The sequence below is a fragment of the Lissotriton helveticus genome, chromosome 1_2 (genome assembly GCF_964261635.1).
Source record: "Lissotriton helveticus chromosome 1_2, aLisHel1.1, whole genome shotgun sequence".
NCBI lineage: Eukaryota > Metazoa > Chordata > Amphibia > Caudata > Salamandridae > Lissotriton > Lissotriton helveticus.
The window spans coordinates 131,940,301-131,966,106 of record NC_136058.1 but is presented as its reverse complement, the minus strand read 5'-3'; the positions used below and the strand labels follow the sequence as shown (position 1 = coordinate 131,966,106).

At 44.6% G+C, this 25,806-nt stretch overlaps 1 protein-coding gene across 1 annotated transcript in view; it reads left to right on the top strand.

The window, feature by feature from the left end:
- C8A (complement C8 alpha chain) overlaps positions 1–25,806 on the top strand; it is a 438,546-nt gene that overhangs the window by 289,915 nt on the left and 122,825 nt on the right. The window contains exon 9 of the mRNA XM_078670076.1: positions 11,656–11,813. Within this exon, the coding sequence (XP_078526202.1) occupies positions 11,656–11,813 (158 nt within the window). The remainder of the gene's footprint in view (positions 1–11,655; positions 11,814–25,806) is intronic.

Sequence of the window (25,806 nt, the reverse complement as noted above, 5' to 3'; positions counted from 1 at the left end):
TGGACCTGCTACCTGAGACAACAGTCCTGCCTGACTTGGCAATCTGAGCTCACATCCTCAAAATACTTCCTGGCCCTCTGAGTCCTTGTTTCCAGTCCTCATAGTCATGTTCCTTTTAGTCCATCTTTTCCTAATGCTCTGATCCTCTGGATACCATTGGCTCTGGTTCCCCTAGTCGTCTTAGTTACTGTCCTGCTTATCCTTGTCTCCTGGTCCTTCTGGCCATTGCCTTTCTGCTCCTGATCTTCATAGTCCTCTTGCTTAATCAGGTCCTGATACTCTTGGCCATAGTCCTCCTACTCATGGTTCTGCAATAATGTGTCCTAGCCCACCTCAGAGTGCCCTGTACTTTTCTTTTTCTGATGGTCGAGGAAATCTGGTTCTAGCTAGCCTTAAAACCTCCTGGCCCCCTACCCCCTGGTATGTCTGGTTGTGATTCCCTTGTAACACTGCCCTTACTGCTCTGGGTCTACTGCTTCACAGTTACCTGTTTCATGACCTTTTCATTCTCATCACCCACATTTTGGTCCCTTGGTTCTCCTGTTCCTGTTCACCTGATTTAGCTAGTCCCCCCTAGTTTTCCTAACTGAATTCGTCTGCTTCTAGTCCCCTAGTCAATGTAGTCCTGGTTTTAGGTCTGGCACTCCTTTGTCTGGACCTCTTGTTTCAGGTCTTCTGATGCTAGTCCCACTACCCATGGTTTCCCGAGCTCTCATAGTCCTCCTGCCCCAATCTAATCCCACTAGTCTTGCTGGTCTCCTGGTTTGCCTTTTCTCCAATGATCCTGTCCATTCGGCCATTGTTACAGCTGTCATGTAATAGTCCTCCTGAACCTAGTCTTCCTTATCCCTGTAGCACTGGACTTCTTACTTTCAATATTGCAGATATCTTTGGTTCAAGTAGTCCCTGTCAGCCTAGTTTACGGCTGCCCTGAGTCTGACCCTAAAGACCGTTTGATTGTTCCTAGTCCTGTTGTACTAGGGCCTTCTGATCCTGCTAGCCCTAGTGTTTAGGGGTTGTGGTTTTCCTATTCCTCATCCATTTGCTTCGGGCCCCTTGGTCTGATGTCCGAGAACCTGGTCGTCCTGTATCTGGTCTTACTTTCCATTGTTCTTCTGGTTCTGGTCCCCTTTGTTCTATAACTCACGCTTCTCCATACACTGCTCATACCTTTTTATGTTATCCATTACACCATCTACAAAAATAGCATTTATAAACACACTTATTACATAGCAAATCACATCATTTGTGAAAACACAGTGCATGGCAGAGAGGCAAGTTATAATTAATATAGTGCGGCTACCAATTTGAATACAGTGTATATGAAAGTGAGCAAGTTTTCACAAGTTAAAGGTGTTAGGTAAATTATAAATTAAATGAATAACTATAATTTAAGAACATATAATCTGTGTGTAGTTGGTTTGTGTCTAAAGAACAAATAAAGTTATAGTAATTTGAAGGTGGTGATTACATTTTAAATTCAAGTTATACCTATAGCTTTCGAAATTCAAATGTGGGTGTGGTTTAATTTGGGTTGGTATAGAAAAAATAAATAAGGTTTTCCTAACTAAACCTTATCCTTAACCTTTAATTGTTTTTGATTGAATTTCAAAGGTTTTTATTTTATAATAAAAATGTGTTTAAAATTGTAGTGTCAAGTGTTAAGTTGAGTGTCATTAAGTGGAGTGTCATACAGTATAGTGAAGGAGAGTGGAGTAGAGTGGAGTATTTAAGAGTGGAATAGAGTGGAGTGGAGTAGAGTGAAGTGGTGTAGCATACAGTGGGGTAAAGTATTATACAGTGGAGTGAATGGTGTGTCATATAGCCGAGTGGCATATTGTACAGTGGAGTGGCGTGTTGTACAGTAACTGTTGAGTGTTGTACAGTGGAGTGTCATCGACTGACGTATCTTGGAGTGGAGTGGTGTGTAGTGTAGTTGATTAGAGTATGGGACTTTTTTAAAAGATTGTTAGCAGTTCCTCAATCTAGGGCTTATTTTAATGCTCATGTGGAATTCAGAACTGGTTATAGTTCTGATGTTTTTGCCTTGGGTCCATTAGAAAAGTGGCTCAGGATTTGGACAAATCCGGAATTAAAGAGAAATCAAATACTTATTAAAAAATGCTTTTGAATGAACAGGGTAACCGTATCTAGTGACTTAATTATTTTAGAATGACAATGGACACATTGAACCGCCTTGAATTATACAGCTTCCCAGAAACAATAACTAGGAAAGAGCTGGCCTGGGTTACGAAAGATTTCTCATATTTAGCCCAGGCCGAAAGAGAGGCCAGAGAGTTATGCAAACCCATGGTTCATGCATATGTCTTACTAATGTCTCGCCCTATAATGGAGCCCTATTTAGAAGTGGTGATTATCCCTCAATATTGGTTCCTCCTTACAAGATTTAGGCTGAACCTTTTGCATTTGCTATTAGCCGAGCCACAGGGATGGAACAAGGTAGCAAATTTGGGCACTTGTAGCTTTGACAGTTGGGTTGCTTTGCAAATCTGACTTAAATATTGCATTGCCCATGCAACACCATGCTTGATGCAGGGATAATGCAATACAATAATACAGCTAGGCCTTAGTAATACATTGGACCAAGATATACAGCAGTAACTCTGGAATATACTGTTGTACATGGTTATGACAAGGCAGTATATGATTGACTAATTTCTGTTCTTCCAACATTAAAAGGTAGCCCTATTGTTTTTTCTACACTTTGGCTGTGTTCTTGATTAGGGCCTTAGATGTAATAAGTAGTACGTTTTATTATTGTTTGTTACCTATTACCACTTAAAGGAAGTGGCAATAATCTGGAAACGTTTTTTTTTTTTTTTACATATACAGGCTTACAGATTACAGTGTATTGCCAAGGAAGTACCATATATATTAACAAATTTACCTATTTTTTGAATGTGCAGGGTCTTTTAGGTATTTCCGCTGAACTGTGTACCCTTTAATTTACAGAGTTAAATATGCACCAACAAAATACAGTGTACTACACAATATTTGTGAAATAAAGTGTATTAAAATGTTTTAGAATGTTTTACATATTTGTATTTTTATTTTGCTTAAGTACCAAAGTACTTCCTAGGAAGTACCACAGTACTCCCTAAGTTTAAAGAAAAAGAAATTGGGTTGTTGGTTGATCAACTGTGAGCCCTGGTCAAGCAGCAATCCTCGTCAAGCAGAGGCACCAGCCAACCCTAATTTAACCTTTTCTCTACCCTCTGGTAGCTTGGCGCAGAGCAGTCAGGCTTAACTTAGAGGCAGTGTGTAAAGTATTTGTGCATCCCTTCCCCACTATAAATAAAGTGAAAAACACTACACAAAAGTTATGCCAAACCACATTAGAAAAAGTGAGATATTTTTAAGAAATAAAACAAGACCAACATGACAAAAATCACATCAGTAGAATTAGAAATATTCAAGTTTAAAGATGTTAGTGAAAATAGCTCCAAAAAGCAGAAAGCATTTACTGTAGCTATCTAGTTGTGCCAGACTGGGACAAAGTCAGAAGTTCAGACCGATCACGATGGATCGCAGGCTGGCTACAGGCACCCAGGGAGGCCCACTTGTTAAAAATGGGGGTTTCTGGTTGGCAAGGGTTTGCACCTTTGTCCAAGTAGGGACCATTCTTCCTAGTCAGGGTAAGGGGAAACACTTCTACAATAACCCCTGCTCACGCCATTGGTAGCTTGGCACACGCAGACAGTCTTATCTAAGAGGCAGTGTGTAAAGCATTTGTGGACACATACGGTAATACAGTGAACACACTACAAATGGGCACGAAACCAGTTTAGATAAATAAGAAATCTTTATCTTAACCAAACAAGACCAAAGCAACAAAAATCCACAATAAATTAATCAAAATACGACTTTTAAAAGGTAAAAATAGTTCTGTTCAAAGCAAATTGCAGATGTGACACTTTTCTTACAAAGTACCTTGGATGCTTCGCGCACCCTAACAAAAACTGTTGCATGGATGGCGATGCGTCGCTTCCTTATGCCCAAGGAAGGTGATGTATCAGTTCCTGACTTCAGGGGAGGTGATGCATTGGTGCCTTACAGCCATGCAGGGGTGGTGATGTGTTGGTTCCTTACTTAAGGGGAGGTGATGAGTCGGGGGTTATTACTGTGCGGGGAGGTGAGGCGTCAGTTTCTTACTACAACCCCGGTGTTCTTTCTGACATGGCACCCTGATGCGAAGCATGAGCATTGGAGATGTGTCGGTTCTCGATGGGGCAGCGGCAACAACTCTGCATATTTCTCTCCAGCCGCGGCCCTACGATGCATTGGTTCTTGTAGCCACACAGCAGGGCCTGCGTCAGAATCGAAGCAGTGATCTTGGACTTCACAAAACAGTGCACAGGATTCGGCGTGCAGCGATTTCTTGAGCCGCGGCAGGCACTGCTTCATTTTCTTTGGCAATGCATTGGAAACACGTTCAGATATGTTGCGCTCCTTGAAGTTGCGTTACTTTCATAGCTCCCAGCGGCAAACAACCTCCAGAGGTCCAAAACAGCAGCAGACACCTCCAAGCAGGGTTAGCATGGCAGTTAGCAACTGCACACAGGCACTGCTGTGGCAGGCCTGAGAGATCATTTTAGGACTACTCATGTGGGTGGCACAATCAGTGCTGCAGGCCCACTAGTAGCATTTGAATCACCAGCCTTGGCACACTCATTGCACTTTACTAGGGACCTACTGGTAAAACAAATATGCCAATCATGGATAACCAATCCCAATAACAATTTACCCAGGGAGCACTTGCACTTTGACACTGATCAGCAGTGGCAAAGTGCCCAAAGCACATAAACCAGCAAAAACGAAATCCAGCACAGCATCAAAAATACAGGTGGTAGAGGCAAAAAGTGAAGAGAAACCACTCCAAAGATGCCAGGTCTAACAGGTACAACTTCCACTAGCAACAATAACTGAAGACACTAGGTAGCACCTACCAGTAACTGGATTCCTTAAGGAGCCCAAGTGAGGAAAAATACCCAAAGCAAAAATCTCGGAAGATGGAGGGTGAGGCTCCAAGGCTGAGCAGAGGTGATGTGACTCATGAATCGATGAGGCAGCCTGAAGACGAAGGAAGTGATACAAGCAGGAATTTGAGTAGTGTCTGTTGGACACAGTGGAGCAAAGCTGGTATCTGAAGGAAGAGACATTGAGGAATCAGGAAACAAAACTGACGTAGATCCATTGAAAACCCAAGAAATGTCCAGGAGTGACTAAACATAGCAAAGAACTAAAAGCATTGTGTCACAGAGAGTAAAAAAGATTTTGCAGTTTTTCAGGAGGGCCTCCTTAGAAGTTTACAATGTGGCTGCCAACTTTGAAAGAGCTAAATATTACTTTCCTAGAGGTCCTCACTGAGGGACGCTGGAAAGGAGAGAAGCCAGGAATTCTGTGAAGTGAAATACACGAGTTCCACCCTCCCCCACTAAAGATGCGAGAATATCAAATTTCTTGCACGTCAGATTCTGGTATATTATTCAACAGAAATGGTGGACTCAGAAATAAAGACACTGGAAAGGATCCGCACAATAAAGTTTCAATTCAGAAGGCTGAAATACTGGATGAATCTTCCTATTCATTGTCAACTGGTGTTGAGTGCCACTGAGTTAATGATTTGAATGACTTTGAAAGGTTCATATAATTGGGGCTTGAAAGTGTTAAGAGAAAGATGAGTAGGAACATATTTTGATAACAACCAAACTTTATGTCTGATCTAATGGGGAGGAGAAGGACTAAAATGGACATTGCATAGTATTTCCTCCTACTTTTGGAATTTTTGATATTGAACAGAATCTTGCATCTTATGGTTTGTAAGTGATAAACAAACTGGTGGCAGCTGGCACTAGGTTAAAAGCATGAAATCCAGGAGGACAGGTACTAGGGTGAAGACCTCGAAGAGGAGACAGCAAAAAGGTCAAGTCTGAGTTGCACTATGGATGGCGTTGTAGGAGCATTCAGATAATGCCAGAAATGAAGACCAGTCACTTTGAGTGTGGGTCTGAGGAAGCCGGAAGACAAGTCCACAGCACTCTGGAGATATCTGCAAAATGACTTTCAAAAGTGAGAAATATGCTTATGTCCTAGATCTAAAATAGTGATTCGAGGCAGACCATGTAAACAGAAAAAAATTACAAAACATTTTGCCCAAAGTGACATTGATGCGTATAAAATTGGTAAAGTAGAAATAAAAACAAGAATTAACCAGATTAGGCATTCACCCATAGTAAACAATATTAGCTATTAACATTAGATGTTGTTATTGATTTAGTAAGTACAATCCAAACGTTGGAGTCATTTCAAAATAATCAATTCTTCTGCAGCAGTTAAACAGAGAAGGAGGCAAATCAGGCAATCTGCTGTCATGGCTTATAAAAACGAAAAACTCATCCACACATATAAATTGTGTCAAAGATCAGAATACATTGGTCCAGTATACTCAGGACGTTATAAATGGGCTGTTTTACAAATATCTAAGAACTCTATACCAGCAACCACAGGACTTTTGCTTACTTCATATTACTAAAATACAAAAATAGAGCAGCATAAACAATTAAAAGTATCCTTAAAAATTAAGGAACTAAAAAAAGGCAATAGATGAAGAGAGTACGTGTAAGACCCTGGTAATTGATGTAGTGCCTGCTGTTGCGTTGGTGTTACAATGTGAGATGAACTGATTCTAGCATTTTGCGGTAAATACCACAATCAGTAGAAACATGAGAAGAAATCAACACTGCTACAATGGTAACAATAGGCATAAGGCCGTGGCTTTTTGGCAGCGATTACTCTTCTATCTAGCAGGCAGGATCTTAATTGCTAAAATGATATCCCCGCCTTGCAAGGTTGGCTGGCATAGCCCGCCGGAAGCGGGGCAGATGCGGGTGGGGGCGTAGGGCACATGATGGGTTAGAGCATTAGAGTGCTTGACAAGTTCAAGATCAAATTTTTAAGGGTGGGAACATATAGCAGCATTCACTTCAAGTATAGCTCAAAACAAATAGGATTTGAGCAAATTCTCTCAATGTATAAACCACAGAAAGCTAACAAATGTGTGATACGTATACAAAAATATACATAAATTACAATGGATGTAACTAGAAGAATTCATACAAACAGGTCTAAAGACATATAGAGATGTGCTACATACTATGAGGTAGTGGAAGGGGATAGAAAGAAGCGGAAGGAATTCTAGAAGGAAGGGACACGTACAAAGAACAGTAAACAATGACAGTGGAGAAGGTCAGACAGAAAAAAATGGAACTTGAATATTTGGATAAGACAAATGATAAGAAAGAGAAAGCATGTTTTATAATATCAGAAAAAAAGGAAACCAGGAGATGGCACCAGACTGCAAGTGTTGTTCAAATAGAAACTATTTCAGCATAGTTAGACTTGCAGCCATTTCCTTGAGGGAATTTATAACCCAACAAAAAAAAGACTGGAAACATCATCAGCTCATTTGATGTAAACAAACATGGAACTGCTTTATCTGGCGAACATGAACCACCAAGTGACTGGATGGTACGTTTAAACTTCTTCAAGGTCATTGACATCCAGAGAAAAATGTCAAACCTCCTGCTTCAACAGAGTCATAACTCCTCACAGTAAAAGGCTCTAGCCAAGGTCCTGCTACCTCAGTCATGGTTGACCTTCCATCATAACGATGATAGTAAAAATCCTATGACCTACATAGATGACGAAAAGGTTTCCACAAACAATGCATCTACTCTTAAACACTAATTGTAGGAGGTGTCATGCCACCGGAGATCCACCTTCAGGTAGATTACGGCTACCAGGAAGGAATTCACTTACAATCCTATAGATGATAGATTTACCACATTGGCTCTTCAGCCAAGCATGTTCAGCAGCTGTCAGAAGCTGAGCTTCCTCTCGCACTGAGCAGGAATACCAGCAACATGTCTATGGGGGATTCTTAAAAAAGGCGCCTTAAAAAAGGAAAGGCAAGAGCATCAAATGAACATCACTCCCCCAATTTACTTGGACCTTGAATGTGCTGTGACTAACAGCACTATATGGCAGGTCTCCCTTCACCGGTCCGAGACACATGCAGCCACCAACATATAAAAAGGTTTCTGAGGCATCCCAAGTCTTACATGTAATATGCAGGTCTCAAGTAGGTCTTGGATGCATTTGCAGTTGTTTCAGGGGAACGGTTGCTTTAAGAAAACTTGGCAGTTATTCAATGGTAATGTAGGGATGGGGATCTGATGTTCCTTGCAGGACAGCTGGAGTTAGACCCTTGAAAATGATCTTTTACTATTTTAATTCCTTGCCATCTGTTTGAGGGTGATGTTGCAATATCCCCACTCAGTGGAGGAACTGTGAATGGTAATGAGGTTGCAGCAGCTCACCTGCTTTTCTAATTGGTTCTTGCCCTTTTTGTAAATTAAACTCAATCAATCCATTTCTAAAAAAAAAAAACAGTTGAGGTACCACCGAGTTGAGAAACTGGTGAGAGCATCTTTGCATAATTGTTCGCATCTAAATGTAAAATGAATTGTAATTACTTTTGCCACTTCTCCAGTGTGATGGAACTGTACTGGTCAGGCCTGCTTGGGTGGCACATGCTGAACTGCCTCGGGCTGACAGTAGATCATGTTCTGCTGATCGGTAGCAATATTTGCCAGTTCTGTTCACCCAATACTCAGGGCACCACTGCTGCTGGGAAAGGTGCCCTTCCAGCTTCAGGTACAGGGCACTCAGAGTTTGCAGCAAAGATGTACTTTCCGTGGTTGCTTTTTCTCACATAACTGCCCAATATGGACGGAGTTTGGGGGAACTCAACTGCAGAACTCCGTTCCATGTCTTGGGAATTTTCATAGTCTTTCCATTCTGTCATGGGGCTGTGCCTCTGGACAGGGGACATCCAGGAGGGCATGGCCGGCCAGTGTACACTACATCTTGGACAATCAATGTCTGTTGGATTCCCAGGCCGAGACATTTTGTGCTTCACCCAGCAGCAGCTCTGGATTCTCCTACCCCCAGTATCTACAAGCAGGGCTATCCGAGCATGTATCTCAGAGGTACCTGGGGCTTCCATCCTGAGGTCCGATTAGGGGACCACCAAGCCTGCACCTGTGATGCATTTGCCGCTCCCACCCTGAGGGCCGATTAGGAGCCCTCTGAGGAATTAACTCAGAGGCATCTGGAGCTCCCAATCTCAAGGCCGATTGGGAGCCCTCTAACCCGTAACTCTGAGACATCTGAAACTACTGGAACTCCCATCCGAGATCTGATTAAGAGCCTGCCACGCCTGCGTCTCAGAGGCATCTGGCGCTCCTATCCTCAGGGACGACTGGGAGCCCTCTGAGCCTGTAACCTTGAGGCATCTGGAACTCCTGGAACTCACATCCTTAGGGCCGATTAGGATCCCTGCAAACCTGTAACTCTGAGGCATCTGAAGCTCACATCCTCAGCTTTACCCAGAAGATCCTACTTTTGCTCAGGGAAGAGCTCACTTCACCAGCACCCCTTTCCATGACAAGTTCACTTATAGCACATTTGGCATATTGCTGCATATTGCTGCGACTTGAGGAATGTTTCCTTATTATTGAAACACACTACACTTCTTTTAACGTTTTCTTGAACACTGGTAATAATGTTGTGCCACTATCAACCCCTAGTAAAATGTCATGTAATCTACAACAATGTCCCTGAACATGCCACATAGTTGATTTATTTTGTCGGGCGAAAGAATACTGATTTTTGCTGCATTCAGTTTGCAAACTTGACATACGACGTGACAGAACTAGGAGCATATTTATCATTATATCACGCAGCGGAGTGAGTCACCTTGTCCCTAATATGTGGATACCCTTCCAAACACTACAGTCGTAATCAAATTCATGATTTTTATTTTGGGCCAAGGAAGGGAACCCATGGCGGCAAAAAATAAACATTAAGCAAATGCCACGTGCAGATGAATGTGCAAGGGCTGGGTTTTAAATAAGATCACCAACTGTAAACAACACTAAGGGGCGTCCCTTTTTATATGGGGAAAAGTGAAGCAACAGCCACGCAAGGTGCTTGTAAATAGGCACATAAATGTACATAGAGAGGTTTATTCTATGAAGGGGAAGAATTGTAAACTAAGGTGTGAGACACCATTTTGATTTGCCACTTCGAATAATGACATTCGACTGCACTTTATAAATCGCAACCCCGTGGGCTACCGAATTTTACCAAGAGCTTCAAATACCTTCAATTCCATGTTTTTCTTTGGAAAATGAGAAAACATGTGGAATTGTTGCTTTCCATACCAGACTTACACAATCCAGTGCAGTGTGTAGGCGATATGAGGTGCTTGCTACATACTTTCATCAGAACCATGTTTTACAACATCATACTTCCTAATAAATGGAACGGATATGAGTTCTTAGTAAAATGTGTTGATGAAGATGGGTAGCATAGCAACACCACTAGCAATTAACATTTCTCAGTTCTTGCATGACATCCTGCTAAACATCTAAAAGAATTCCATAAAATTATCAAACATGAGTTAGGTTTATTATGAACAGCACTATGTAGGTTCTCACCAGAAAATGCATTGTTTGTACAATTTTAAATGCCCCTGATCATTCACACATTTGACTGTCTGAGAAAATGTCCAGACAGACAGCGCATTTTATACACCCGGATTAGCGTTAGGTGCACAAAATACATAGTTGCGAAACACAAAATGCATGTCAGATGTGTGGGGTTAAGGTGCGCTTATGAATCTGAAGTTCCCATCTGTCTGGCCAAATAAATACTCTAGGGGCATATTACCAATGATTAGCGATATTTATCGCTAACTGGGCTTAGCAACGAATTTTTTATTGCTAAGCATCGCAGGAAATTATCGCTGAGATAACGTGCTATTAGCAACGTTTATCTCCAAAGCGATACATTTTCCGGCGATAGCGTGAATATCGCTGAGAATACAGCAATATTCACGCACTAGCGGCAAAATGCTCTTAGCCATGTTATCCACCTCCCATTGGATAACATGGCTACGAACTGGTCAGAGCAGGCGTTAGTTTTTGGTGATAGCGGGAATATTTCCATCGCTACGCCTGCCTTGCTAATAAGCGATAGCGACGTTAGCGACTGCTTTCAGTCGCTAACAGGTTGGGTACGCCCACTTTGCATGTCATTAGCGATAAATATCGCTGACATGCAAAGCGGGACCCAAACCGCTCGCTATCGCCTAAAGCTGTCGCTAACTGCTGTTAGCGACTCTTGCTGATAGAGCAATAGAATTATCGCCGCTTAGCGGCCGAAAACGGTCGCTAAAGCGGCGATAATTGTCTATCGCCCTGCTTGGTAATATGCCCCCTAGTTTTAGTTTAGGGGCGGGATTCACAGCGTCCATGGGAGGGGCAGTATGAAGACTGTTTCCTAGCCTGGAACCACATTCAAATTCACTCAAAGGCAGAAGTGCATTTCCAGAATGAAAATTGGGTGGAAGGAAAAGCCCTTTTCGGCAGAGCTTTGTAATGTGCAAATTCTACTAAAATGTGTGTGGATTTTGCTGTCACTAAATAGGCACATGATCACACTAAGACTCGTGATGGGAGAACGTGATAATTAGCACCAACTTGTAAAATATATTTTTTTTGTTTCAAGTTGGTGGTTCGAATGGAGCTGCAATTGAAGACATCATCTCCCAAGTTCGCGGAGGAGATTCCGGGTCAAGTGGTGGAATCTCGCTCAAATGGAATGCCAACACCTATCGCCTCTGGGGAAGGTCTTTAAAATATAATCCCGCTGTTATTGATTTTGAGGTAAGACTTTCTCCAGTCCAAGAAGCCTGAATCTGTAAGTAATAAAGGTGAAGCAGACCAGATAATTTCATATTTTCTTTTTACTGCGATTCTATCACTCGGCAAAATGAAACATAATAGACCATGGATTTTATAGCCCCTTCTGTACATTTATCTGCAGTGGAGAAATTTCTTAGCAGTGGTGATAAATGTGTGACTAAAAGCTTAATGCTTCAGCAGCTGGTTGCACATTTTATATTTTAGTGGATTTTTAGATTTTATTCTAACCCAGTGGCAGTGTTATGCACTGATTTATCATAGATCACAGCAATACTTCTCTATTTAAGTCGGGTTATTATATAGTTTGAAATATGTACCATAACAACATACACAATATGTTTTCAATTTCAGATGTAAAAATGTCCTATCATAACGTTGTATGACATTTTCAGGCTTGATATTTACAATAGCAAGTCCATCAAAGTTTAAATATTACGTACAGTTCTCACGGTGTACATGGAGAAACTTTGTTTTACACCCAGCATGTAATACCATTTTGACCTATCATTTATAGAAGTAACTGAAGATCTGAAAGTCGAACAATTTCCAGAGTCAAAATAATGTTACCAAGAAAGTGCATTGTAAGTTGGGCTATTTGATTCAACACGTGTGAATTAGACACATGTAGCTTCTGAATATACTACTGTGGAGGAGTTTGAGTTCTCTGGTCCATACCCTGTAGTGTACCTACGGTAAGTAATAAAGTATATCTGCGTTCTCAGTAGGAACTGGTTTGGGTGGGCCCTCCTTTCTTTTTATAATTTCCTACCCATTATGATGTACGCTTTACTTTTCCTCTATTTCTATCGCATTATAAGATGGAGTACATCCCTTTGTTGGTCATCTAAGCAAAATTACATAAAAAAGGATGCCTTATTTCTCCAGTGTGTGTCACTTTGCTGGCTCTCTGTGACCTCTCCTGAAGTTTTGTAGCATCCTTTTGCTCTCTTTCTGAGTTCCCCATTCACACATACACACACATACACTCCCCCCCCTTTGAATCAGCCCTCTTTTGCTATTGAGTTATTGACTTGTTCGGTTAGCTCCCTTGAGGGATTGGCTTGGTGGTCTGTGAGCCACTGTTTGGAACACACCATGGCATATTTCAGATGCTTACTTAGGTTAACATAATAATTTGTTGCCTCAGTACACTCCACTGAACCTCATGCAGTATATACATTTCCCTTCTGTAATGTTGTTAGCAGTCTAGTAGTCAGGGGGGCGGAGCTAGCTAGGGTGAGGGGAAGAGGAGGAGCGTAGACAGGATGGGGTTAGATAGAGTAGGGACAGGGATACAGAAGGAGGTACTGAATAAAGCTCCTGTGTAACTCCATGATAATTGTTTGTCGTTATTCCAAAGACACGACAACTGGCGACGAGGGTGGGATCGGCATGCCCATTGCCCACAGAACCCTTCGAGAGCACCCTGTCCCGTGCAGCGCCCAAAGAGAAGAACGCTGCTGCGTGGAGCCGAGCTGCCGCCTAAAAAAGAGAGGCCAGCAGCGAGTGACCCTCTCCCCAAAGCCAGGGGATCGAGGGAGCCCAAAGGAACCGAGAGAACGAGCGCCCGAGCGTCTGAAGAAAAGAAACGCTCAATCGCGCCAAAACGCGACTCACGCTTGATGCGTGCAAATTGGCGTGCCCTAACGGAACAGAAGTCGGGTGCCCACCCCGACTCTGCCTTGCACCCCAAAGTAGTGAAGAGTGCCCAGGGTGAAGGAAACTGCCCCAGAGGACCGCTGACAGGCACCAACGAGCGCGACGAAAGCGGAGCTCGAAACAGAGCTCGAAGGGCTCCGGCGTCGGAAACCTCACTCCCGATGCGTGAGCGTTGGCACGCGGTCGCCGATTGAACGCGGGACCTGGTGAGGCGCAGTGGGAGCCCACCCCAAACCTCACCTGACTGTGCAGCTGTTTGAGGAATCCGAAATTTGGAGAGCGCTGCCCTGAGATCGGCTGCTGGTGAGACCAGAAGACTGAATGACTGAAGTTGAAGCCTCGTGTGAAGTGAGAGCTTGGTGGCGGCGGCCATCTTAAAGTCAGGCAACTCTCGAGACATCTCCCCTGTGCAGACTAGAGGCGGCCATTTTAAAGTCAGGCATAGAAAATAATCAGCGAGAAACGACGTGCCCAGATTCTGAAGAGGCATAGCAAGCCTGAACTAGCCAAGTTGAACAAGCACGAGCAAACCCAACAAACATTGACAGAAGACGACTGAAATTGCTCACTGAAAGCTTGCGTGAACAAACAGAGACAGGTCAGTCGAAGTCAAGGAAAAGGGTGAGAAGCAAGTAACGACACAATGGTGACCCCCGACACCTCACCACAGCCTAATGAAGCCAAGCCCACCATCGCGGGAGGATCACACCTGCGAGCCCCGGAACCTCTGACCCTGACCACTGGAGGGAGCATGGGCCCCAAGTGGCAAGAATGGCTAGAAGACTTCGAAGACTACATTGAGGGATCCAAAGTAACAGTAGACAAAGAAAAATTGGTTGCTCTCCGCAACCTAGCAGGTCGAGAAATAAGCAAAATAATCCAAGACCTTCCCCCTGCAGATGCTGGAACTTATGACAAAGTACGTGAGGCATTGAACAAGAAATTCCTCCATAAAAGGAACGTAGACTATGAACGTCATGCATTTCACCAAGCGCGTCAAGGAAAAGATGAGGCGATGAGCGCATTCATCACCCGACTACGGCGGCTGTCGAGACACTGTGAATTTGAAACTTTCTCGCCTGATGCCGCCATCAAATCGCAAATCATAACCGGTTGTCACTCAGAAACCCTCAGGAGGCGGCTGCTGAGAAAACCCCATGGATTGGACGAGATCGAAGAAATGACTCGTGTCTATGATCAGGCTGAGGAGCACGCCACCACCATTGAAACAGGACACAGTGTAAGCCATGAGCAGGTGCACCGCGTCCAGGCAAAAAGCAGAGGACGAAAGTACTCGCAGGAGAAACAATGGAGACCGAGACCGTCATCTCGCCAACGGCGCCCAGACTACAGGAAGAGAGAACCTGGTCGAAGGGACTGGAAACCGGAAAGGACAAAAAGATGTTACCGGTGTGGATATGACTATCCTCATGTAGACACATGTCCTGCCATGGGTCAGCGATGCAGGAAATGTGGGCGGTCTAACCACTTTGAAGCAATGTGCGGAGACTATCACAAGGAGAGACAAAGTGAGACAGCGAGGTCGTCTCGTTCCGACACAAGAAAACATCACATACGAGCTGTTCAGGGAAAGTCCACGCTGTCCTCAGGCTCGTCACACTCCAGACGAGAATCAAGCAGATCGCGATGGGAGCGCAGATCTCCGTCCCGGGACTCGAGATCATCATCTTAGGGTGGGGCATCCTCCCTAAGCCCCAGCCTCTTTAATGCCTACATGGAACCTCTAGACAGGATAGTCCTTCCTTTTGGTGTGCGTATTGTCACCTACGCAGACGATACCCAACTGGTGGTCTCTTTAGACCACCCTGAGGGCTCGTCCAGCACCTTAGGTCCCTGTCTAGAGGCCGTTGCCAGGTGGATGCAATCCTCTTGTTTAAAGCTCAACGGGGAGAAGACCGACATCATCCTTCTGGGCAATCCCTCCCCGTCTGCCCTTGCAACCATCTGGCCACCATGTCTGGGTTTGCCCCCTGTTCCCAAGCCCCAAATAAAGAGCCTCGGGATTTGGCTCGACAAAGCATTAGACTTTTCGGTTCAGGCCACTAAGACTGCCGCCACCTGCTTTGGGCTAATGAGGATGCTCCGCAAGGTGCTCCCTCTGCTCCCATTCCAGGCGAGAAGGGTCATGGTTCAGGCCTTCATTCTTTCTCGTCTGGACTATGGGAACGCTCTCTATATGGGGGCCCCAGCCTCTGTTATACAAAAGCTTCAGGTTACACAAAATAGTGCTGCCCGCCTACTCTACAACTTGCCCCGCTGGCAGTTAGCAAAGATGGCCCTAAAAGAGCTTCACTGGCTCCCAATAGCATCAAGAGTGCAATTCAAGGCCATGTGCATTCTGCACAAGTCCTTTCATCGAGCTGGCCCTGCAATTCTCCACTCCATAGTCAAGCCTTATATTCCTTCCCGTCCCCTTCGATCAGGTACCCTTCAGCTGGCAACCTCGATCAAAGTCAACAGAGCCCGCTGGGGCGGCCGCTCTTTTTCCCACTCAGCGGCAAAACTTTGGAACTCCCTCCCTCTCCCTATCCGAGGAAACAGCAATTATATGTCCTTTAGGAAAGCCCTGAAAACGCACTTGTTTGGCAAGACTTGCTGAACTACCCTGAGCCTGCGCTAAATAATCAGTCACAAGCGCTGCGAGGCCTCCGGGTAGTTATGCGATATACAAGTGCAATTTTTCATTTCATTTCATCATCCAGGGATTCGGATTACACCATAGAATACTTGAACATGATTGCAGATCCTGATCAACTCAAAAAATATCCACGTTTAGACATTAAAGTAGGGAACCATGACACCAAATTTGTAATGGACAGCGGGGCTTCGCTGAACTACATCCCAGTTACAGAATATGAGAAAATGACTCCTAAGACCCCACTAACTTTTCCGCCAGTCCGTGTTTTCACGTAGATGTCCAAAAAGCCACTCCCTTGTTTGGGCAAATTCCCCACAACGCTCACTCACGACAACATTACCATACCAGCGGTCATACACGTCATCAAAGGACCTGAGGCCAACTATTTGCTCAGCTTCCCCACTGCGGAGCGTCTTCGTCTGGTTGAAATTTTATTTAAAGTCAGTGACAACCAAGACTGCGTCAGCAAGTTTCCCAAGCTGTTTCAAGGCCTGGGAAAGCTGAAAGGGTGTCAAATACATCTGCACATCAATGAACAGATCAAACCTGTGGCACAGCACCCTCGACGTGTTCCATTTCATCTCAAAAGTGCCGTCGAGGACGAACTTCAAGAACTCCTGTCTGCAGACATCATAGAGCGCACGGATGGTCCAACCCCATGGGTGTCGCCAGTGGTCATTGTACCTAAGAAAGGGACTCCCAACAAGGTGAGACTGTGTGTTGACATGCGTCTACCCAACACTGCGATCGAAAGGGAGCGCCACCCTGGACCGCATCTGAGCGACATGATCGCTGCATTGAATGGAGCAAAGGTATTCTCAAAGCTGGATTTAAACAAAGGCTACCACCAGCTAGAATTGGACGCCAAATCTCGCTACATCACAACATTTGCAACTCACTTAGGACTTTTTAGGTACAAAAGACTGAGTTTTGGTGTCTCATCTGCCGCGGAGATTTTTCAGGAGGCGATCCGACAAATCATTCAACACATCCCCAACACTCTGAATTACAGCGACGACATCCTTGTGTATGGGTCCGATGTTCGTGAGCACGACATCGCGCTGGATCACGTTTGTCATGCCCTGCTGGATGCGAACTTGACATTGAACAGAGACAAGTGTGAGTTCCACCAGTCAACGTTGAAATTTTTTGGCCACATTTTCTCAGAGGCAGGTATGAAGCCTGATCCGGATAAGATTGTGGCCCTGAACAACACCAAGAACCCGCAAGACGTCAGTGACTTGAGATCATTCTTGGGGATGGCCAGCTACTGTGCCCGTTACATCAGAGACTATGCGACCATCAGTCATCCCCTTCGGATCCTCACTAAACTTGGCCAACCGTTTGACTGGACCCCTCAGTGTGAACAGGCGTTCAGAGATATCAAGCGGGCAGTGGAATCGGCTGACAGCCTCTCGTACTTCAACCCTCAACGGAAGACTGAGATCACCGTGGACGCCAGCCCCGTTGGGCTGGGGGCCATCTTGGCACAATATGAAAATGACTCTGACCAGAGACGTATCGTTGCCTATGCCAGTCGCAGTCTGTCTGATCCTGAAAAGAAGTATTCGCAACCGGAGAAGGAAAGTCTTGCGGTGGTTTGGGCATATGAACACTTTCATGTCTTTGTGTACGGCAAGCACTTTACCTTCATCACCGATCATCAGGCGCTGGTCACCATCTACGGCAACCCAAGATCTAAAATGCCTCCAAGGATTGAGAGGTGGGGTCTCAGACTTCAGGAATACACTTTCACCATCGTTCACAAACCGGAGAAGGCGGAGAACCCGGCTGACTACATGTCCCGCCACCCTCATCCATCATCAGAATCCAAACCATCGATCGCTGAGGAGTACATCCACTTCGTGGCCGACCAAGCGCTGCCACCCGCTATTCCCATGAAAGTCATTCGTGAGGTCACCGCCCAAGACGCCGTCTTGCAGATGGTACTCCGCCGGATTCAAACTAATCGATGGAGACATGACCCTCAAGAAGATGACACAGACCCAGCTGTCAGGCAAGAGATGCAAGCATTCCGGCACGTCTGCGATGAATTGTCGGTTACCACAGATGGAGTCATACTACGAGGTCAACGAATTGTGATTCCTAGTCAACTACGGCAGGGAGTTGTCAATCTGGCCCATGAAGGCCATAGGGGAGTAGTATCAACGAAGCGAGCTCTCCGGGAACGCGTCTGGTTTCCTTTCCTTGACCAGATGGTAGAGTCTACTCTGAAGGATTGCCATCTATGCCATTTGACCAACAAAGGCAATCCACCGGCCCCACTACAAATGACCACCCTGCCCAGCGGAGTATGGCAAGAAATTGCCATGGACTTCTACGGACCGTTGCAGTCTGGAAAATATGTGGTAGCCATAATTGACGAATATTCACGATTTCCCATCGCACAAATAGTGTCATCCACAAGTGCCTCTTGCACTCTCAAAGTGTTAGATGAAGTGTTTGCAATATGGGGTGTCCCTAAAGAGGTGAAAACGGACAATGGACCCCCATTCAATGGACTTGAATTCAGTGCATTTGCAAAACACATGGACTTCAAGCACAGGAAAACGACACCTCTCTGGCCACAAGCTAATGGCACCATCGAAAGATTTATGGCTACGATCAAAAAGACACTTCAGCAAGCCACGGCTGAGAAAAAGGACCTGCAAGTCGCCCTGAATGAAGTCCTCAGAGCTTATAGGACAACTCCACATTCGACCACCGGACAATGCCCAGCGACCCTCATGCTAGGGCGCCCGATGAGAAATCGCATCCCAACATGGGAAGGGGCCTTGCAAGCTGTGTCGCCAATCCGCAGTCACCAAGAGATGGCAGTGACTGACAAATGTAACAAAGACAAAATGAAATCATATGCCGATGCCAAGAGGAGAGCGAGATCACCATCCCTGCATGAACGAGACTACGTCCTTGTCAAACAGGATCAACATAGAAACACTGATTGTCGATTCCGAGATGAACCCTTGCTGGTTACTCAACAGAAGGGCACCATGCTAACTGCAGAATCTGACCAACGACGAATCACCAGGAACATATCTCATTTCAAGAAGTGTCCTCGAAACATGAAAGGGCCTCTGATGAGCTTGACTGATACACTCACACCTGAAGAACCTGACCATGGTAACCCAGAAGACAGAGGTCAGCCAAATGAACCCTTGCCTGGTGAGTTGACCGGGACCATGTCTTTGCGGCCCGTCGTGATATCCAGCCGCAAAAGAGACTCATTGAAGAGATGGATTGAAACACTGTTTATATCGTTTTGTTAAGAAAGGGGGAGATGTAATGTTGTTAGCAGTCTAGTAGTCAGGGGGGCGGAGCTAGCTAGGGTGAGGGGTAGACGAGGAGCGTAGACAGGATGGGGTTAGATAGAGTAGTTTTTAACAAAAAGGAGGGAGATAAGCCAAGTGATCAATTGATCAACAGACACTGTTTACCACTCAGGAGGGTGGAAGGTCCAGTAACAGCTTGTGTCCGTATCTAGTACTGGGCAAGCAAAAGAGGGGTTGCTGAACTGTTCCTGTGGAGAGATAGGAAGGTATTAAACTGGCGTGACCAAAGGTGTTCGTCTAACACCCCGGGGCATCCATTATGTTGGATGTATTTGCCTCACACACCCAAAAGGGTGTCATGCTTCATCATCGGCGTTTGCTCCTCGTCGGGGAGGCGGTGCAATCCCCGACGGGCTCACCTCAAAGAGGGGCGCTTTGGCGGAGATCTTTTTATCCAACAGCCTTATGATGAGGTGGGGGTGTGTGGGCAGGATGGTATTCCGATGTGATTGGGAGATTAAAATGTAGCAAAGGGTACCGGAATTCACTTTATTCTGGGGGTCCCCTGACTGCAATTAAAAGGTGGGGCTAGCTCGCTAGGTGTCAACAGGTTAATTCAAGTGATCCTAGAGGAGACTAGAAGTGAAGGTGGTCGACATGTTTCTCGCAGGGTGTGTAGTCACACGCGATTCATCAGGACCTTTACAAAAAGTGATAAAAAGGGGAAGGAACATCAATAACATGCTAGTGTCATGTATGTGGTGTATGTTACCTCTGTGGATTCTCCTATGCCTAATGGTTAAGGACTAATTACCACATGAGGGATCGGCGGAGTCGAACATCAGGGATGAGCCCATTAAGTGTAGCTCAGAACTCCAGTGTCCGTGTGGGGAGACCTACCCATGTCCGCCGAGCTCGAGTAGATGACAGGGATACAGAAGGAGGTACTGAATAAAGCTCCTGTGTAACTCCATGATAATTGTTTGTCGTTATTCCAAAGACATGACACCTTCTACACAGACACTGATTAATAATTAATAATTAGGGTCTTCATCCTTCTCCTTGCGCCTCCCCTTCACTCTGGAGATGTGCTGTTGATACTGACGAGGATGCTGCAGCTAGTTCTGCAGCTGTGTAATGGAGGCAGGAGCAGCATATGGACTTCAAAGGATTTGAATCAAAATGCCCAAATATACAATCGCACCATGGAGCTCTCAAACTCTGCTGACATGAAGGAGGCAGTGATGAATCCCAGGATAATGGGAGGAGACACTTCAATATCCTTTTGGAGCTGACTTTGGTGACACAATGCCTCGGAACACACCACCACAGGTATTCACAAGCAAAGGTAATTGCCTAACAAGGAGTCACACAATGCAGTGAGACAGACTGGTTTGACTCTACTGTGAGTCCCATCCCGACCATATGCCAAGCCTTTGTACACCTTCTTCAGGGAGATCAGGCATTGTCAATCAAGCCGACGATCATATGGTCAGGCTCCTGCAACTCCATGTCTCCTGGCAAAGGAGTACCCACACGCATGATTGAAAGTTCGATAATGCTTCAAGGCACTTTATGCAATTAGTGGTGGTTGCTGGCCTGTTGAATGAAATTGCTAGTGGCCTGACCTTAAATTGGGTACCTAAACCCAAATGGCCATCATGAGTTAAAATCCCTGGTCTTTTCCACGTAGGCATGGATAGGGTCTGCCTTCTCTGTGCATTTTCCATCGTCATCGACAAGATTCTTGTCTCCCATGAGGATATGCATTCAGCGAAGTTGCAGAGTCTTGGCTGTTCCAGTATCCACTTTTCCTCACACATGGTGAATAATCCTCCTACTGCCTCGGCGCTGGCTTGCAAATATTTTTCTAATCACTGGTTTTGTATTCACCACTTAGGGTGCCAGGCTGTTCCATTATTTTTGTGCATTTTCCTAAAAAGCCACCTTCCAATTACACTCTAGAGCACCACCCTGAAGTTTCATTCCAGCACATCTTTTGGTAAGAATGTTCCCCTCTGAAGATGGTGCAAGTCCTGGCTTCAGGGCAGAGCAGAGAGAACAAGTCCCCAACCCGTCATACTCCGTTTAAATTGCTGTTGCTTGTGCTTATTATGTCTTCACTAACGAGTTATCCCACTGTAACCGCTTGGAAGCCCAGGACATCCAGCTTCTCCAGAATACACCAGTTATGCTATATTTTGAATGGGCTACAAGACACGGGATCAGCTTGTGCTGTGCATGCACAGAAAAATATCAAGACACAAAAGTAAAGTGAGCATTCCCCATTACACTTTCCCTTGCTCTCATATCAGTCCCCAGATAAAGGCTGTTTCAAAACTAACCATACTTTTCTCGAAATCGGTACATGCACTTTCGTGATGGCGCTGTGTCCCTTCCCATGAACGGCAGCATCACCCTTGGTTATTGATGTGGTATGTCCTTCGCTCTGTGCAACTCCATTCTAGTCAGATGTTCACTAAACATGGCCACCTTTCGCAAACATTAAGGGGAAGATTTTTCATTATTTCAGGGAGTGCAGCAAGCCACTTTGCTGCCTGAGCTGCGTAAAAGTGTAATCTTTATTGCGTGATTTAAAAATAAACCATTGCAAGTACAAAACATTTAAAAGGTTTCAAGACTGCATTTAGAATGTTAAATTCATTAAAAGTCAGTATGTATAGATGATAACAAATGGAACTTCCATTTAAAAAGTCATATTCATAAAAAGCCAGCAGCAACAAATAAAACTTTACAGCATTATTCCAATGGGGGTCACAAACTCTGGGCAGCTCAATAAGTTTTTTTGCAGCGCGCTCCATGAATCTTACTAGGGCACAATTTAATTTAGTGTACCTAGGGTCGAAACAGGCCAAAACTGCTGCTCTACAGCTTCTAATCATGTTTGTATTCCAATGATGCTTGAGTAGGGCCTGTCTCTCTGTCAGTAGTTGTGGGCACAGGCATATGATGTGTATGATATCTTCTTTGTAGGTCCCACAAAGTCGGCATTGAACTTTTCCATGTTCTCTTTTCCATTTTGGCCTATGAGTCAACAGGTTAATAACTCCCAGTCTCAGTTTTAAAAAACTTAGTTTCATCCGAGCACTGAACGATATAGTAAGGTACGGCTGTGGAATTAGCAAGGCATAGGATTGAAGGGTCATCCACCCATGACTTCTTTTTGCAAGGCTGGCTTTGTCTTCCACTATTGATAATTGTTTGGTGCTGATTTTCGCTAGCCTTTTAAATTCCATCTGACTAGCGTGCAAGTTCCAGAGGTCATTTAGGCACAGAGTTTCTAAGCCTTTTGACCAGTATTCATGTCCTGCTCGCCATGAGTTGTTATCAATGCTGGCCCACAAGTGGTATCCTAAACCTCCCTCCTTTGATAGCCTCAATTTGTGACAGCACACGAGGAAAGACATGGCTCTGGCCAATCGTTGTTTGCAGATGCCGAGTTCCAGCCTAATTTGTGCCGGTGATGTATGGTTTGGCAATTTGTACACTGACCTGTAGATTTTAGTAATTATTTTGTCCAGATGGTCACTGTCCAATCCTTTTAAAGCTTCGCTGCCGTAAGTTAAAGTAGGAATGATTTTTGCCTGAGCCGCCTGTAATGTGGGTGCAAGAGTAGGGCCTTGTAGTTTCTTGTGAATTAGTCTGATTGCAAAAGCGAGTGCCGTACCCTTCCTTTGTTGCTCTTCTAGGTGGGATTTGTATTTTCCATTATTGTTGAAAGTGACTCCAAGGTACCTTTGGCAATTTGATTCGACGATGCTTTCATTGTTCAAAGCCCAAGACAGTTTCTTAAGTTTCCTTGAGTGCACTGCTAAACTTTTCGTCTTCCTGTTGTTGATGCGAAGCTCATTGTCGTTTGAATAGTCGGAAGTAGCATCCAGAAGTCTTTGCATTCCGATCTTTGTTTTGCTTAACAGTACCACGTCATCAGCATATAATAGATTTGTCAGCGACAAGACAGATAGTTTGGGAGCGTGGGAGTTGACCTTATTGAGAGCTTCAGGGAGGTCGGCTAAAAATAGGTTGAAGAGTGTCGGGGTAAAGACACAACCCTGTTTAAGGCCTTTTTCCATCGGAATCGGGCGAGACAGTCTTGAGCCGTCCCCGATCTTTATTCTAACCCATGTGTCCTGGTGTAGGAGTTGTATGGCTCTTAGGAGGACCTCTGGAATGTTAAGTCTGGACAACTTCTGCCAGAGTTTACTTCTGTTGACATTGTCAAAAGCCGCTTGGTAGTCTATAAACCCCATATAAAGTGGACAGGAGCAGAATTTCGCTTGATCAATCAAGCATGAAAGGGTCATGAGATTAACTGAGGTACTGGTGTTTATTGTGAAACCTGTTTGATTCGGAGGAATTATGGAGTTTTCATCAGCCCATGCCCTAAGTGAGTTGAGCAGCACTCCCGCAAAATACTTTGCTTCGTTGTCAATGAGTGCGATGAGACGGTAATTCCCTGGGGATTTTTTGTCCCCTCCTTTGAAGATTGGTGCAAGGATGGATCCACGCCAGGAGGGCGGTATGGTGTTGTTTTGCAGACATGAGTTAAAAAGGGGGCTTAGTTTCGTAGCCCAGAAAGTTGCATCTTCCTTGAACAGAGCTTGAGGAATTCCACCTGGACCAGGCGCGCCATCCTTGTATCCCTTTTTTATAATTTTTTCTATTTCGACCTTCTGGACTGTCGCAAAATTGACACAGCTTTGGGTCGAGAGACGTTCTTTTGTTGGTGTCATTTTGTGACCTAGCTTCTTTAGGGAGTTTGAAGTGTTCAGGACAAGTTCCCGGACAATCTCTGTTTGTGTTACTTTGTCCATGGGAGGGGGATTTAGATGGTTAATGAGCAGTTCCTGGTCATTAAAGTGGGAATAGAGAAATTCGATCCACTCTATTTCAAGTATGCTCGAAGAAGCAACTTTGGATGTGCGCCCAGATGCACTATTGATTGTGCGCCACAACCTGGCAGAGTTGTTTGTTTTAATGTCATGCTGCAATTTGACCCAAAACAGGTTCCATTGGCTTATGCGTAGTTTGAGTTTTGCTTTCTTGAGATGATTGCGGGCCTCTCTCAGTTTTATTATTTTAATGGGATCCATTGGATCAGTTTTTAAAGCCTGCCATAAGCGATTCATCGATCTTGTTGCAGATAGTATCTCAGAATTCGATCGCGGCATATACTTTTGATCAGTTTGACTTGTGTATTTTGTTGGTTTCACGAATCTGAGCTGCGTAACAGGAAAAGGGCAGGAATGCACCGTATTTAACAATGATATAGTAGATACCTGTTTTTTTCCTTGCACCCTTGTGCTGTGTTGCAAGGGTGTCTGAATTGCAAACAGGAATGTTTTTGTGCATGAAGGGACACCTACCTGCACAAAAACATTCCTCTGAAATAGTTTCCTCTTTCTATGCACTCTTAGAAAATAAATGCCTGAGAGGATTGTTTTTGTGCTGGAAGGTGGAAAACAATCTTCTGAAGCATTTTCATCATTCTATGTGTGCCGCATAATGCAGAAAACATAGAAAATGCCTCCGAGGATTGTTTTTGTGCAGACAGGTGTCCCTTCATGCATAATAACTATCCTGTCTGCAACACGGGCACCCCTGCAGCACAGCCTTCATTAGCGTTAGGCAACACACTATACACAAGGAAAAGACAAATCCACTGTATCATGTTAAATACAGACTGCAGCACGCACAAAATAGGAAAATATGAGGAGAAATAAAGATGCTTCTCCTCATTATGCTTCACCTTGGTAGGTGTGGCATTTTGACACAGTCCCAGATCGAGCAGCAATAGTAATTCTGGGAATTCACCACAATCCAAGGGTGGATGTGTGGGAACACCCATGCTACATCCATGGAACACCTTCCTTGGACAGATTTATCAAGTCATCCAGGGCCACGCAAGGTGGACTTACATGACTTGATGAATTTGACTTAGTAGTTGCATCACCCTTATGCCCCCTTGTGCGGCACAACTACAGCAAAACTCAATGATAAATTTGCCCCTATGTCACCTCCTAAGATAGCTCTGCAGAATCAGTCTCTTGCACTGAGAAAGACTTATTTGTTTGGTGATGAAAGTATATGAAGGCTGACAGTAAGAATTCTTGTGTAAATATAGATGACTTCCAAAACCAGTACCAAATGGAAGTAGCAGAACATGCGTTTTGCTACAAAATACAACATCAGCCACCACACATTGCTTTATAAATGATAAAAATTTTGCTTTCTTGTATTAAATCCTAATACGCCAAAAATTGAAAACTGTGAGTTTGGCACTTGTACGTTGACCCAATGCTGCCCACTGTAGAGTTGGTTTAAG